At 40.9% G+C, this 15,395-nt stretch overlaps 1 protein-coding gene across 1 annotated transcript in view; it reads right to left on the reverse strand.

Moving 5' to 3' along the window:
* Positions 1 to 499: 499 nt before the first annotated feature.
* Positions 500 to 15,395, reverse strand: part of OCLN (occludin) — a 28,194-nt gene continuing 13,298 nt past the window's right edge. The window contains exons 5-9 of the mRNA XM_073346206.1: positions 13,598 to 13,731; positions 7,145 to 7,345; positions 4,138 to 4,309; positions 3,346 to 3,387; positions 500 to 1,787 (exon numbers count right to left, since the gene is read on the reverse strand). Of these exons, the coding sequence (XP_073202307.1) occupies positions 1,686 to 1,787; positions 3,346 to 3,387; positions 4,138 to 4,309; positions 7,145 to 7,345; positions 13,598 to 13,731 (651 nt within the window). The 3' untranslated portion in view covers positions 500 to 1,685. The remainder of the gene's footprint in view (positions 1,788 to 3,345; positions 3,388 to 4,137; positions 4,310 to 7,144; positions 7,346 to 13,597; positions 13,732 to 15,395) is intronic.

Here is a 15,395-nt window from a genome sequence, read left to right on the forward strand (position 1 = left end):
GGCAAAGAGTCCTGTGGCACCTTATAGACTAACAGACGTATTGAAGCATGAGCTTTCATGGGTGAAATGAAACAGTATGAAATGCATAGGAAAAAAAGTAAAATCAGATTTTTTGTAAATGGTTTTATTGAAGGTATTCAGTAATGCAGGCTAAAATATTTTTAGAAGCATAAACTTGCTTACTCTTTAAGAGCAGTCAATATGAAAAATGATTTACTTTAAAAAAGCTATATACTGCAGACAATTTAAGTATTACATTAAAAATTTAGGTTTCAGAGTAACAGCCATGTTAGTCTGTATTCACAAAAAGAAAGGAGTACTTGTGGCACCTTAGAGACTAACCAATTTATTTCAGCATAAGCTTTCGTGAGCTACAGCGGATGCATACTGTGGAAACTGCAGAAGATTCTGCAGTTTCCACAGTATGCATCCAATGAAGTGAGCTGTAGCTCACGAAAGCTTATGCTGAAATAAATTGGTTAGTCTCTAAGGTGCCACAAGTACTCCTTTTCTTTTTATTAAAAATTTAAGAGTGCAACTTTCAGAAAAGATTGTTTTATTATGTATAAAAAGTGTTCTGGAATTTCCACGAAGAGTCACTTCTTTTTCCTCTTAAGAGACCATTTAAAAAAAATAGCAGCTAGCATGGGAATTTAAGCCTAAAAAAGGAAGATTCAGAACTTTATTAAAATCACTGAACTTCACTTTGGTTTTAGTTCATTTAGGCCCCCACCAAACTATTTTAATTACAATGGTCAAAACATTTTGGCTGTTTTAAAAAAAACAATGGTCAAAGTTAATTGCATCAGACAATGCATTGACTTAGTTGTCAAATAATAGATCATATTTAGCAGAAGACAACTGCTCACAGGAACTTCCAGATTCTGCACATAGTCACACAGTTACAAATCATACTTAAGCCATAAAAAGATTAACTGGTTATTCTAAATACACGCCTGTACAATAAACAAATCTAAAATACAAATGTAGATTGTTTTTAAAAAAGCGAATATATTCACATTTAGTTTCACTTTTTCATTAGTTACACACTACATTGGTCTCATTAATACACTTACTTATGCAACTTAACACATTCCTAAACAAATGGTTAATCATGACCCTACGAATGGGGTGGTTACAGTGGGATATAATGCACACTGGAGGAGTGAAATTTTGAAGGTCACAGAGCTTACTGTTTATGTCAGCAACACAGATCCAAATGTGTTGCAACTAGGAGCCACAAGAGATGCAGTATTATCTGGAAACTGCTTTTCAAAATTAGGGCACACCATATGGAGTAGAGAACAAAGCTGGGGAATGAGTCAATATGCAGACAAGGGCAATGATATTTAAAGTCCTCAACAACTTAATTCTAAATAAGTTCAACTTTTAGATAACAAGCCTTGGACCTGAATTGTTCCCAGGCAAAAATGCCAGGCTTCAAAGAGAACAGATTCCTTGTCTGGTTTGTTAGCCATACTCCATAGTAAACAAGGTATCAAAATTTGTTACATTGAGGTAACTAAAACAGAGGTTGTTGGTGGTGGTGGGTTGTTTGTTTGTTTACCAGTAAGACAAAAGGGGTTTTGGTTCTCAGCTGCCACCAAAGCCATTTTATATCCCATTGTTACAAAACTGGACATAACCTATTTAGTGATTGTAATTTGTTTCCTTCTTTTCCTTCTCTACGATCTCCGATTGTCATAGTCGCTGACCATCCTTTTTATGTGGGACAGTTTACTCTTCAGCTTCTTGCACTGTGCCTTTTTGTTCTTGTAGTCTGCTGACTAAAAAGAAAAACAGACCAAGTGTGGCATTAGACCAACCAGAATTCTCTAGAAGTATCTAAAAGTATTTTTTTCATATGAAAAATGCTCTAGGGCTGCACATTAATATAAAAATGCATTTGAAATAAAATTATAAATTTCAGAGTTATAAAAAGTCAGTCAGTAAACTTCAGCTTGAGTCCTATCTGAAAAGGGTACCCAGGAATCTAAGCAGCTCATCTGGTTACATATAATTCTGGCAATTTGTATAATGATAAAACACTTAGACTCTTAAGTTACTTTTATACTGTAAAAAAGTACTTAAACTGGTAAAGCAACTGCACTAGCCTGCTGTAAGAAGAAACCATTCGAATAGGAACTTCTAAGCTTTGGGAAAAAAAATCAAATGTGTATTGGTGACCAGCAAGTAGGGAATCATATGTAAATAAGCACAGACACAGTCTGATCAAGAGACAGGAGTTGCAACCAACCCTCCTATGCAAGGTCCAAAGCAGCTTCCCAGTACCAGTAGCAAAAATATTGCCAATACCTAGGAAATACATTGTTTCAACTCCAGTACTGCTAATCTCAAGAGTTCAAAAATCATGAGTTAGTCTCTTTTTGGGGTGGGGGAGAACTATTGACCTTGTGTTCTTTCTTTGAGCATTCAGAGCTCATTTTGAAAGCTTTGTTCTGCAGCCATGAGAGCTAAAAACTATTTTACTAAAAAGCTGACAATCACCTGGAGTATTAGGACTGACACTAAGTATCGTGAGACTTGCTATGAAATTGTGAGAGGTGGCAACATTTCATCTATTGTTTCAAAGTTTTCAAAAATTGCAGTCAGAAGATACTGTTCTCATGTATGCAGAAGTTTCAGATTAGGTAAAGTAACTGTTTAATTTCTACGAAGATAAAACCAGCAGAGATAGGAAAGGACTTGTTTATCCATTCAGTATCTCCCTGCCAATTCAATCTTAGTCCCTTACTAAAGTTTGCCTACAAACCCGTATAATTTGACAGACTAAATCAAGAGAAGCCCAATGCTTGAAAATCAGGAATGTTGTATATTAGGATTGAAGGACAAGGGAATCTTGCCCCATAATTAACCTTTGCCAGTGCTTTATTAGTCTTGCTATTTAATGGGCATTCTGCCTGCCTAGAAAATGCTTTAAGCACATTGAAGTCTTTACTCAGTTGCCATTAATTCAGTACTGCAATAGATGGAGTCATCTCACCATAAACACCCATTATATTTTGGTCATACTGAGAAGCCTCTTAACAGGTTTCGCTGTAGTTTAGGCCAATTTCAGTCCTGGTATAAGCAGTCACAACTAGACTGCCTGACTACATTGGAGATGGGCCAAGTTTGACTTCTTGAATTTACTGCGCAAGCCCCAATTAGAGATCTGCTAAAAGAAAAAGTACTTGGCACCTGCTTCCAACAGGTGCCACTCTGCATGCGAGTCAGACAGGGAGAAAAGAAGGAAGAAAAAAAAAAAACCACCCTTTTTTAAAACAAAAACAAAAAAGTCCTTAGAAATAGCAAACAAGAATAAGAGAACATTATGATACTTACTGCTTTTATAGCCTTCATCCTATTGTACTGTTCAGCAGCGATCTATAATTAGGGAGAAAATTAAATTAAGTAGGACAGTTCATGTCAGTGCTATGAACACCACAGGTTTAACATTCTGTTACACGGTTTTGAGTGGTTAACCTACATTTGGAAAAAAATCTAAAGTTACAAAGAAAGGCAGTTGATCTACAGAGGATATAAAAATAGTCTTTGGAGTCAGCCTGGTAGACAGTGACGGATTTAGAGCTAGAAATCTGTTTGTGTTAGGATATATGGTGCATGCCATCCTCTCAGAGGAGAAAGGCCCATTTAATAAAAATCTACAGGAGGTGGGGAATGATATTAAGGCTGGACAAAAATCCTGATATTGACAGAAGAGATCACCACCATCAGTATTTCTTCCAGTACGTGGATAGTTTTTAATCCCAGGTTAAGATCTAGAACTCTGGAGCAGAGTCTAAAAATATATGATCATCTTACGATCAAAAGATCAGGAAGTTTTTTCATCCTATTTGTAGGAGAGTTTTCCAATTACTAAGATCTTCAGTATCCCATCAACATTTTAATAAAACCTCTAAATTCTGAAAAGCTCCTTTTTCAAATTCAAATCCAGTAAGTTTCGCATGATCAGTTCACTAAGTCTAAGTTTTTACTTGCTATACAGTAATTTGTATGACAAAGCTAGCATTCACTGGTACATGGCACCTATTTTTGCATACATTAAAACAAACACCACCTCCCCCCCCCCCCCAAGATATCCTGCTTAAACATTCAACTTTTCCATGGAAATACCTTATATTCCTCACTGTCTTCACTATAGCCATCCAACTCTTTATCCAGTCGAGAGAGTGTTTTACTGACTTCATCAAGCTCAGCTTGCAAACTCTTGTATTCTTGTAATCCAGAGTCAAAATCTCGCTTATATGCTTGCCTTTGTTGATCTGTTGTTACTGGTGGGTATTCCCTAGGGGAAGATTTGGTGGGGGCGGAGGGGAAGGAAAAGAGAAGGAGAGAGAGAAAAACCCATTTGTTACATATGGTATGGGCTATCTTCAGCTGTATAAACAGAAAAAACATTTGTTTATCCATTTGATGGAGGGTGAGAGTGCGCATGTTAAGTTTTGGATGAAATTTACTGCTCTTGACAGAGAAACTAATGGCTCTGGTAGGGCCACATAGCAAACTACTCAGTTCTTGTTATGTCTTTCTCCTTCAAGTTAAAAGAGCCCTTTAGTACTTGCAATTTTCTCCCTCTGAAGGTATTCTGTAATCACCTCACCCCTCAATCTCCTTTTTGATAAATTAAACAGACTAATCACTTCAAATCTCTTACTGTAAGACCTTTTCTCCATCCCTTTATGCATTTTTGTGACCCTCTTCTGTACCTTCTCCAATGTTTCAATATCTTTCTTAAAATGTGGACCCCAGAACTGTATGGAATAATCAAGTGTCAGTCTCATCAATGCCATATATAGAAGTAAAATAACCTCCTACTCCTACTGAATATTCCCTGTGAATGGTCTTAGCCTTTCTGCCAGAGCAGCACACTGGGAGCTCATGTCGAGTTACTTGTTCACTGATTCCTAAATCCTTTTCAGAGTCACTGCTTTCGTGGATACATCTCCCCATTCTGTAAGCATTGCCTGCATTCCTTGTTCCTAGATGTGCAACTTTGCTTTTGACATTATTAACACACATTCTGTTTGAATGGGCCCAGATTATCAAGCAAACCAGATTGTTCCACATGATTCCCAGTCATCATGACTTACCATTCCAACAATGTGTCATCTGCAAATTTTGTCCACAGTGATTTTATATTGCTTCCAGATCATAGATAAAAAAATGTTGAATAGCATTGGATCTAGTACCAATCCCTTGAGACCACCACTAGAAACACGCCCATGCAAGGATGATTCCCTACTGATATCTACTTGCGGAGATCTGTCAGTTAACTAGTTCTTAAGCCATTGTATAGAGCCAAATTTTTAAAATCAGAATAGCATGCAGTATTAAAATCAAAGTATATTACATCTACACAGTTACTTTTATTATCAAACTTGTAATCTTACCAAAGTATATAGTCAGATTTGTATGACAAGACCTGTATTCCATAAAATCACATTTAACTGGCATTAATTATATTTAGGCTTCAATTTTTTAAAATAATTTCAAGATAATATCAATGTTTATTGTTAGGCATTTTTAATTTTTTTTACTGATTACATTTTCACAATTGCGGGAAATCAGGCAGGGGTGAGGTGATTAATTACAGATGTTGAGATTCAAAAAGTTAGTTTTACAACTGTTAAAACACAAACTGTCATCAAGTGTCCAAATATTCAAAGCAGCATTTTTATTTCTTCACCCATCTGTAAATTTTGATGATTACTGATGGAAATATTTTTTTGTTGCTTTGCATGTGAACAGTGAAATTGACATTTAATTGATAAAAATCTAATCTTTCCAAGCCTTATTATAATCCTATCCTTTCATTCATTATTAATTGAATCCCATATCAGCTTTTCAATTATTTTGCCCAGGATTGATGTCAGGCTAATTGGCCTATAATTACCCAAGTCATCCTACTTTTCCTTTTTGAATACTGGCACAACATTAGTACTCTTCCCATCTTCTGGATTTTCCCAGGAACCAACTTCCCCAATTCACATTATATACAACGCAAAAATACCCAAGTGCTTTTCCTAAATGCAAATTGCTAACCTTACCAAACTCTATAGTGGTTTGAATGGTTTAATCCTTCTTTCTTGTAGGTTTATAAATCTTACACCTCTGCAGGTTAGGATTCAGCTATATTATTCCACTACTGCCCTCTCACCAGCTCATTTTGGAATAGCCATCAGTTTTTAGCAAGTGTTCCACAGATTAACTTGATTAAAGACCACTTGTATTTATTATTAAATACGGCTAATTTCACTCAAAAAGCACTATCCGCTTCATAGCGGCATGAAATCCTAGCTGTCCATAACAAATATTTCAGTTTCTTCATCACCCAAAGCATGTCAGTTTTTGTCTATATGCAGGGCAGAATAAACTTTTTTTTTTGAGGGGGAGGGGTGAGAAGAGGGGCAGTACTTACTGTGAGAGAACATTAAAGACTATGAAAGCGGGTTTAGCACAGATTTGCTGCGTGTGCTTGGGAGGAAGTCAGTGTGTTTCAATATTGAAGTAACAGGAGTGTTGCAGAGGAGGGGAGAGTTTTATTACCCGCCTTGTGGAAGAGCTTGCAGCATGTACGCATTCAGCTTGACTTGCTCTGGTGAGCAGTGTTAGGAACTCACAAACAAATTTTGAAGCATCTGTTATATTGGTTAACTGTTTCAGTCTCAATATTAAAATATAAATGGGACACTTCAAATGTACTTGGTGCATCCTGGTGAATACAGATGTCCCAAGACACCCAAAGTCTTGTTCAGTGACCACGTTATGAAATCATTCTAGGTAGTAGCATCAGTGGAAGAGGCTACTTCAGACAAGTAACAGCAGATACTGCTGCTAATAATGCTACTGCTGCAAATACTCCTTTCAACAGCAATGTTTCCAAGTATAAAAGGAAACTCTTTTCCCCACCACCTTTCTAGGCCCTCCTTCCTATTCCAATAGTCCTTACGCTGCCACTATTCACAGTACAGAAGTGGCACTGCAGCTATATTAATAACAAGCTTCCAACCACTACCACATTCAGCAGACACCACACTTATTAACTGGGTTAGTTCATCTAGAGCATCACAAGCAGGGGAGTTAGTATTATTTCAATGCCTGATGAAGTTGTTGTCAGTACCTGTCCCAGTCCTCCTCCAGCTCATCACAAGACTCCCCTCCAGTAGTGTAATCTGCATCATAGTTATCAGAGTTGGTTCTTTTCCGTCTTCCTGCTCTTCTCTTTTGTGGTGGTTCCTTAGCCGATCCATCATAACTACTGTTACCAGTATAATTTGACTGCGTGAGATCCTTCATTAATGGAACAATAACTTCAGACTCCCTACCAAAAGGGGTAAAGATCTCATTAGTTGCCATTTACAGGCTGAATTATCAACATTAACCATGCAGGGTAAGTATTAACAGGATCAATTAAAGACAAAATAATCTGGATTTTTATTCTATAAAAAATTCAACATGTATTTGGAAAACAAAAGTCACTCATTTTAATTCACTAACTTTGGCTAACAAAATGAATATAAAATATGAATGCATTTGTTCCAAAATCAAATGGAACAAGTTTCCAAGATTTTTAAAACACTCCACCTCTGATTTCATGCTCCCATTTTCACCTAGAACTGGTGAGTTGAGAAACATACACTTTCAGCCCAGTGTAATCAACTAACCTTTTAAAGAATTAGAAGATATCCCTATACAAGGAAAGCTACTTGTGAATTTTTAAAAGTGTGTGTTACGGAATTGCACTCCATTTAAAAAAAAAAAAATAGCTCATAGAATGGCAGTCGCCCAGAGGGCTGTCAAAGGTAGGTCTGTCAAAGGCTGTCCTTCAAATGGATAGAAATCTGTGTGTTACCTAACCATGGAGTATGAAATTTCTTACACGATTAGCATTTCTGCTGTACGAATGCCCCTAAGATTTTAGAAACTCAACTACATTTTGCTTATAGCAAGAATCGAGAGACCACACTGACTGTCCTGGACGCAATCCTGAGTATCACATTTTAGGATGGACACTGAAGAATAAAGGACACTGAAGATTAAGAAGTGGGCAACAGAAATAGAGAGTTATGGTGAGCAAAAGGTTAGGAAAAACATGGCATTTGCACCAACAAGTAATTTCACAGGATGGTGATAGTATCTGCAAATAATCATGTTTTGTATATAAATTTCCTATTTACATGATCTATCGTTGTTAACATATAGGCTCTCTTCCTGGATTTTCTAGAGCACAGGGCTGAAAACTGAGCTCCTCCCTGCTTGTTGATGTAAAACATGGAAGTTGTGTTGTCTGTCAAGACCTGCACCACCTTGCCTTAGATCTGGGCAAGGACCATCTGGCAAGCCAAGTGTACCACCCTGAGTTCCCTGACATTTATTTGCAGGAAGAGTTCTTCCTGGGACCAGATACCCTGAGTCATGAGACTGTTGAGGTGGGCTCCCCACCCCAGGTCTGATGCATCCAAAACCAAGGTTACTGACAGATACATGGCAGCAAAAGGTATGGAACCCAGGTCTCTCCACCAAGCCAGTGAAGCTAGGACTTGGCAGCAAAATCCAAAACGCCACTTGGACTTGGTGTCTGCTCAGGGAGTAGACTGACACCAGCCACATCCATAGAGGTCTGAGGCATAGCTGCGCCTACTGCACCAAATAGGTACATGCTGCCATGTGACCCAACAATTTGAGGCAAACCCAGGCAGTTGTAAGAGGGTAGGCTGCAAGCTGGGAGATCCAGTCTGACAGAGCTCAGAATATGGTCTCCAGTAAATAGGCCTGAGCTGGAGTCAAGTACCACGCCAATGAACTCTATTCTGTGAGCTGGGATCAAAGTTGACTTTTGCTTGTTTATTATGAGGCCCACCGCCTGAAAGGTGGCCCATATTATGCCAGTGTTTGCTGGATTTGAGCCTGTGAGTGGCCTTTGATTAGTCAGTCGGCAAGGTATGGGCAGACTTGTACACCTCAATGCCCGAGGAAGGCCGGAACCACTACTTAGTGAAAACCTGCAGGGCTGCCGACAGGCTAAACAGAAGCACAGTGAATTAGTAGTGGCATTGGCCCACCACAAACCTGAGGAATCTCCTGTGTCAATGGAAAGTGGAGATATGGACATAAGAGTTCTTCAAATTGAGGTTGACATACCAGTCCTCTGGATCCAGGGAGGGAATGATGGAGGCCAGGGAGACCATGTGGAACCTCAGTTTCTTGTGATATTTGTTGAGGCGACACAGGTCCAGGAAGGGCCATTAGACCCCCTTTGGCCTTCAGGATTAGGAAATTGGGAATAAGACCCCTTCCCTCTCATGTCTGAGGAACTTCCTCTACAGCCCCCACACAAAGGAGGGCTTGCACCTCCTGGATGAGAAGCTGCTTGTGAGAAGGGTCCTTGAAGAGGGATGGGGGAAGGAGGTAGCGGGGACGGAGACGGGACACAAAGGGTTACTGGAGGATGTAACCAACTGTTATAGTGCTGAGCACCCAAATGATCCAATGTTATTAAGACCATGCCAGGTGGAAGGGCGACAGGCGGTCCAAAACCAAATAGGGGGATGGATCTGCCGTCGAGATGGGTATGCCATCCTTAGGCCTACCTTCAAAAGGCCTGCCTGGCCTCACCAGGCTATCTGTGTCAGCCCAACTGGAAAGCTGAGGCAGAAGGTAAGGGCTGACAACATTTATAGCCCTTTCCCTTTCTTTTGTAGGGCTCTTGCCTGGGAGGCACCAGAAATCTGGGAGGCTGCTGGGGCCTAAAATGCTTTCTTGAGGCTGGGGTAGTGTAAAGGCCCAGGGAGCAAAGCATAGGCCTCGAGTCTTAGAGGCGGTGAAGCCTGATGTTTGTCTGTTCCAAGAACAGGGAGGTACCCTTGAAGGGGAGGTCCTGGATGGACTGCAGCACTTTGTGAGAGGCACCTGATGACTGGAGCCACGAACAGCGCCTCATCGTGACGGACGCCATCGTTCTGGCTGCTGAGTCGGCCGCATCCAGAGCAGTCAGGAGGGAGGTCCCTGGCCCCGCATCTTGCCTTACTCCAGGATGGCCATGAATTCCTGCCTCGACTCCTGCGACAGAGAGTCCTTAAATTGGACCACTGAGTCACACAGATTCAAATCATACTGACTTAGAGCCAGCTGGTTAGAGATATGTAACTTGAGGCTGCCTGTCATAGACTATCAGCGTTGGAAGGGACCTCAGGAGGTCATCTAGTCCAACCCCCTGCTCAAAGCAGGGCCAATCCCCAATTTTTGCCCCAGATACCTAAATGACCCCCTCAAGGATTGAACTCACAACCTTGGGTTTAGCAGGCCAATGCTCAAACCACTGAGCTATCCCTTCCCCCCTGTCAAATAAGTGGTATGTCCAAACAGGTCCAGTCTCTTAGCCGCCTTATTTTCGGGAGTAGAGTTCAACTGTCCTGTCTGTCCTACTTGTTTGCAGCTGACACCACCAGGGACCAGGGCGGGGGAGAAGAGATGTGAGTACAGGTACTCAAACCCACTGGCAGGTACATAGTACTACTTCTCTGCCCTTTTTGAGATGGGGGCAGACACGAATGGGTCTGCCATAGCACCCTGACAGGCCCCAATACTACCTCATTAACTGGCAGGGCCACTCTGGGGGGAGTCACTGCAGCCAGAATATCAATTAAATTGTGCACAGGCTCCTTCAGCTCCTCAGCTTCCAGCCCCAAGTTTATGGTGACCCATTTCAGGAGCTCTTGATGGGCTCTGAAGTCATCCGGAGGGAGCAGGTTACTGGGGCCTGCAACCGCCTCATTCAGGGATGAGGAGGAAGAGGCCAGCCCTGGAGGATAGGCTGCCTCTTCTTCCTCCACCTGCACCACTTTGGTTGGCACCACTTCTGGGACCCCAGTACCAGGGTCAGTACCAGAACCAGGGTCCAGTGCCGGGTGGGATGAAACAGTACCGTCACCTAGAACTAGCAATATATTCTCTGTGCCTTGACTTCAAGGCATACTTCTGAAGGAAACTATATCCAGCATGCCTCAGACGGAGAAAAGATCACCCCAGTCCAAAGCTGTCAGAGGAGGGAAGTAAAGAGGGTTAAGAGGTACCACAGAGTGATTAGTGCAGTATTTCTCAACCTTTTTGATATCAGGGACAGGCTTGCTGCCTTCCTAAAACTGTGTCAGGGAGATCTCAGGGACTGGCGCTGGCCCATGCACCTGTCATTGAGAGAAACAGATATAGTGGACTCCATTCAGACTTGCCATAAGACTTCATCCTATTATAAATTTAATTTAAAAATTCCTACTGAATTTGAAGTGTTTTCCTTTCCCTATGCAGCTAAAGGGTATCTAGGAGCAGGGGTTCCCAAATTGTGGGGCACACCACTTTAGGGGTGTGAGACAGGCCTGGGCCAGCCCCCACAGGGGACGGGAAAGGAACGCCATCCAGCCCCACTCCGTCCCCAGCTCTGCTCTGACCCCACCCCCAGCTGCAGCCCCACTGGCTCCACTCCCAGCCTCAGCTCCGGCCCTGCCCCAACTGTGGCCTCAGCCCCTTACCCCATCCATGTCCCTCCCACCCCAGAAGCCCTGGCGCGCCAGGAGGGGGCACAGACAGAAGTAACAGGGTGGGGGGTGCACAACCCTGAAAAGTTCAGGGACCACTAATCTAGAAAATCATCTCTGGCACTTACTGGAACAGAAGATGCATCTACTGGGAGGAGAGGTGTAACTCCCCTCCTAATTGTTGTGAGTGGCAAAGTTAAGATACTGCACATTTGGCATTGAATTCCAGAATCAGGGTTCAGTTGCTCTGAATTAGTTTTCAAAATTCTAATGTGTTTCATAAGTACAGAGCCTGATTCACACTTCAGTGTGTTCACTATTTAACAGTTTCTTGAAAGATCAATGCCTGTATGACAAGTGATCTGCAGGAAAGAGAAGGAAATGTCTGTAGTATTTGAATGTGTGTCAATAACTACAGTTATAAGCAGTTGCTGGAGATCTTCAAATTGTAACGAATTTTCTTTTCACAAAATGTGAGAGTAACAATCAATGAAGAATATCCAAAGTCTTTAGAGACATGTTCTGATTTAAAGCATTCAGGAAAGAACCACAATTATATTTAAACAGACAGGTTGTCGACCTCAAATTAGACCCAGCCATGGGTTTGTTTTTCAGGTATACACACACATACACCCAGCCACCCCCCTCACTTTTGGCAGTGGTGTCTCTTCCATTATCATGAGCAAGCAGAGAACAGGAGTCCTGCTTAGAAGCGGAATTTCTGCACAGTCCAAGTCCTCTGCCTGCTCTATAACATAGAAAAAGGAACAGCATGTGTGTTTTAGCAGCAGTCCAGTGTTGTGGATTTGCTACATGATTTCCAGTCTGGAGAGCAGCCATCGTGTGCCACAGATGAGCCCAAGAGAGATACGGATGGGCAATTAAAAGTTGAAGAACACACCTTCTAGTCCGGACACAAAGCCAACAAACTCTGTAGCATGCCCTAACTCCCCCAGGGTGGGGGAAAGGAGTTCAGAGATCAATATGACCTTAAGGAGACTTGATATTTCCACTCATATGAGAGACTGATAATTTTTCCAAGGATAAAGAGATATAGGGGTGGGTTAGAATGAGTTGATTTTAGTACTTTCTTTTTAGAAGGAACCTGGTTAGACTACCATTATTGATTGCTTGTTTGGAAGTGAATGTATTTATCCACCCAGTCAGTGTTTCTCTTCAGCACCCCATCTTTGAATTTCATGCATTTAAATTTACTCTCCCCCCACCCCCCCCCACACACACCCTACCCCCACAGCTCTGACAGTTCCCTTCTATTCTTCTTCAAACATAGGTGCAATTTTTCCTTCATCAGCATACTCTGTTTAATTCCCCCTACCTCCACTATGGTTTATGGTAAGGAGTATTTCCCTTTTCTCCTTTAAATATTTACACACTCTGGTGCTTGGACACCAAAATGATAAATGCCTTAGAAGAATCTATCCTAGGCTCTTTGTACTCTGCACAGCACTAGTTTCAATGTAAGTAATCTCTGCAGACCAGACTGCAAGTCAAAACAAGGATAAAAGTGCATAATGCAAGCGACAGACAGCAACTAAAAATCTCTGCACCAGAAAGGGACGAATATGGATAAATACTACAAAATACAGCCAATTCCTAGATTATCTTAAAACAAATTGACTAGCAACTATTTCATATCAAAAACATGTTATGAATAAGTAAGAACAACATAACCTGGAGACCACCCCTTTCAACTACACTTTGAGCTGAGGCTTGTGTGTAAAAGTTCGCTTGATTTTTACAAACTAAAAGGTAAAAGTTTCACATTAATCTTCCATAACCTTAGAAAACTATAATATTAAATTGACACAAAATCAAGTCAACATTCACAAGTTAATCAACACCCTACAGACAGGATAACATCTGCAATAACTGTTCAGGTAAGAATCCCACCAAGTTCTTCCATAGGAAATCCTGAGTAAGAATAAAGATTTGATCCTCTCTTTAGAGCAAGAGTCTAAATGCATTTCTATGACCCTTCTAGTGTTCTGTATCCATTAACAAGGCAGGAACAGTTTACTTACGGCATAGCTCTGTAGGTTGTGTCTGTATAAACTTGATTTTCATTAACTTTCTCAGAAACAGAGTAAACCATGGAACTGGCAACTTGATCTGGGTAGTCCGCTACTTCTGCTGGTTCTGCATTTACATTTTTTACCTAGTAAAATAATCCCCATCCAAAAAAGAGAAACATTAAAATACATACCATCTCAGTTTTGTGGCTGAAAGCTTTTTTCTTTTCTTTTTTTTTAAACAAAGACCTGTAGCAGTTCACTCTCAGTTTTGCTTGATTTTTAAAATAAATTAAGCGTTTTCAGAACTAGAATTACACAAATTATTCAAAAATGTTCCTATATGTATAGCAGCTGACTGAGACATTAGCACCCCTATGATGAAGTCATGAGGCTCTATTTTAATACTAGGGTAGCACTGACCACAGAGACGTGGAGACTCGGATTGAAATAAGCGTGACTGAATGCTTCCGAGGGCTGAGCTCGTGTGCGCATGGGGGATTGTTGTCTGAAGATCCCTCACATGCTAGACATCACTGAGGACCACAGAGGACCATAAATAAATAAATCCTTTAGCACCACAGCAATTTCACCCTTTTTGGCACAGGAAGCTCTAGGCCCAAAGCGTGAGAGTCCTGTGTTTGTATTTATAAAGAAATTTGATTCTGCTGCCCATTGTTACATGAGGTATTTGTGCTATGGGTATTTCTGAAACAAGATAGCTTACAAGTATATGAAAAAAGGGTCTTACACTTGCAGTCCCATGGAATAGTTTTAATCACTTTCAGATAAGCCTCAGCAGCTGCTTCGTATCAGCACCAGATTAATGAATGAGGGTTGACTACATAAGTCTTCCCCAGCCCATTACTACTGTCTTTTTTTTTGGGGTGGGGGGGTCAGTTTGAAGGAAGTGGAGCAATTTTGGAATTGGAAGTAGAAATAGTATGGGGCGGGGGGGGGAGGAGAAAAGGAGAAGATTGTTTTATTTGAAGCGTAACTTTTATTTATATTTCTTAAAAAGATGCCATTAAGAGTGACCTGAAAATTGAAAGGGGCAGGCTTTCAAAGTGTGAAGATTAGAGTAGAAGGAGTAGATTAATGTAGTTGGCTGAGAAACAATAGGACTTTCAGAGCAACTGGGTGATCAGCTTTATTTGTAGCCCCAGTTCAACAAGTTATTTAAACACAAGTAGACCCACTAAAGTCAAGGAAACTATTCACGTGCTTGAAGTCTGGCACGAGTTTAAGAACCTTTCTTAACTGGGCCCCGAATTAACTAGATTGTGCTCAATGGATCTAAATACAACAGGTATGTTTGTAATTTACCTCTCTGTAGTGTCCTCCAGCATTAAGCATTTTAGAGTCTTAAATTTATATTTGGGTATTGTGTACATGACACTATTGATTGTTTGCAAGACTGCCTACTCTTCACAGTTCAGACAGAAGAGGGCTTTACTCTCAAAGCTGACAGGTTTCAGAGTAACAGCCGTGTTAGTCTGTATTCGCAAAAAGAAAAGGAGGACTTGTGGCACCTTAGAGACTAACCAATTTATTTGAGCATGAGCTTTCGTGAGTTACAGCTCACTTCATCGGATGCATCGGATTCATCCGATGAAGTGAGCTGTAACTCACGAAAGCTCATGCTCAAATAAATTGGTTAGTCTCTAAGGTGCCACAAGTCCTCCTTTTCTTTTTACTCTCAAAGCTGTGTCTAATCTAGAGATTTTAATGTTGTGAAAATATGCAGGCATGAAATCCCTTTAGGGTTTCTTTGGACAAAAGGGTGGCTCAACTAGTTTTTCCAGTTCTA

This window comes from Lepidochelys kempii, chromosome 5 (assembly GCF_965140265.1).
Source record: "Lepidochelys kempii isolate rLepKem1 chromosome 5, rLepKem1.hap2, whole genome shotgun sequence".
NCBI lineage: Eukaryota > Metazoa > Chordata > Testudines > Cheloniidae > Lepidochelys > Lepidochelys kempii.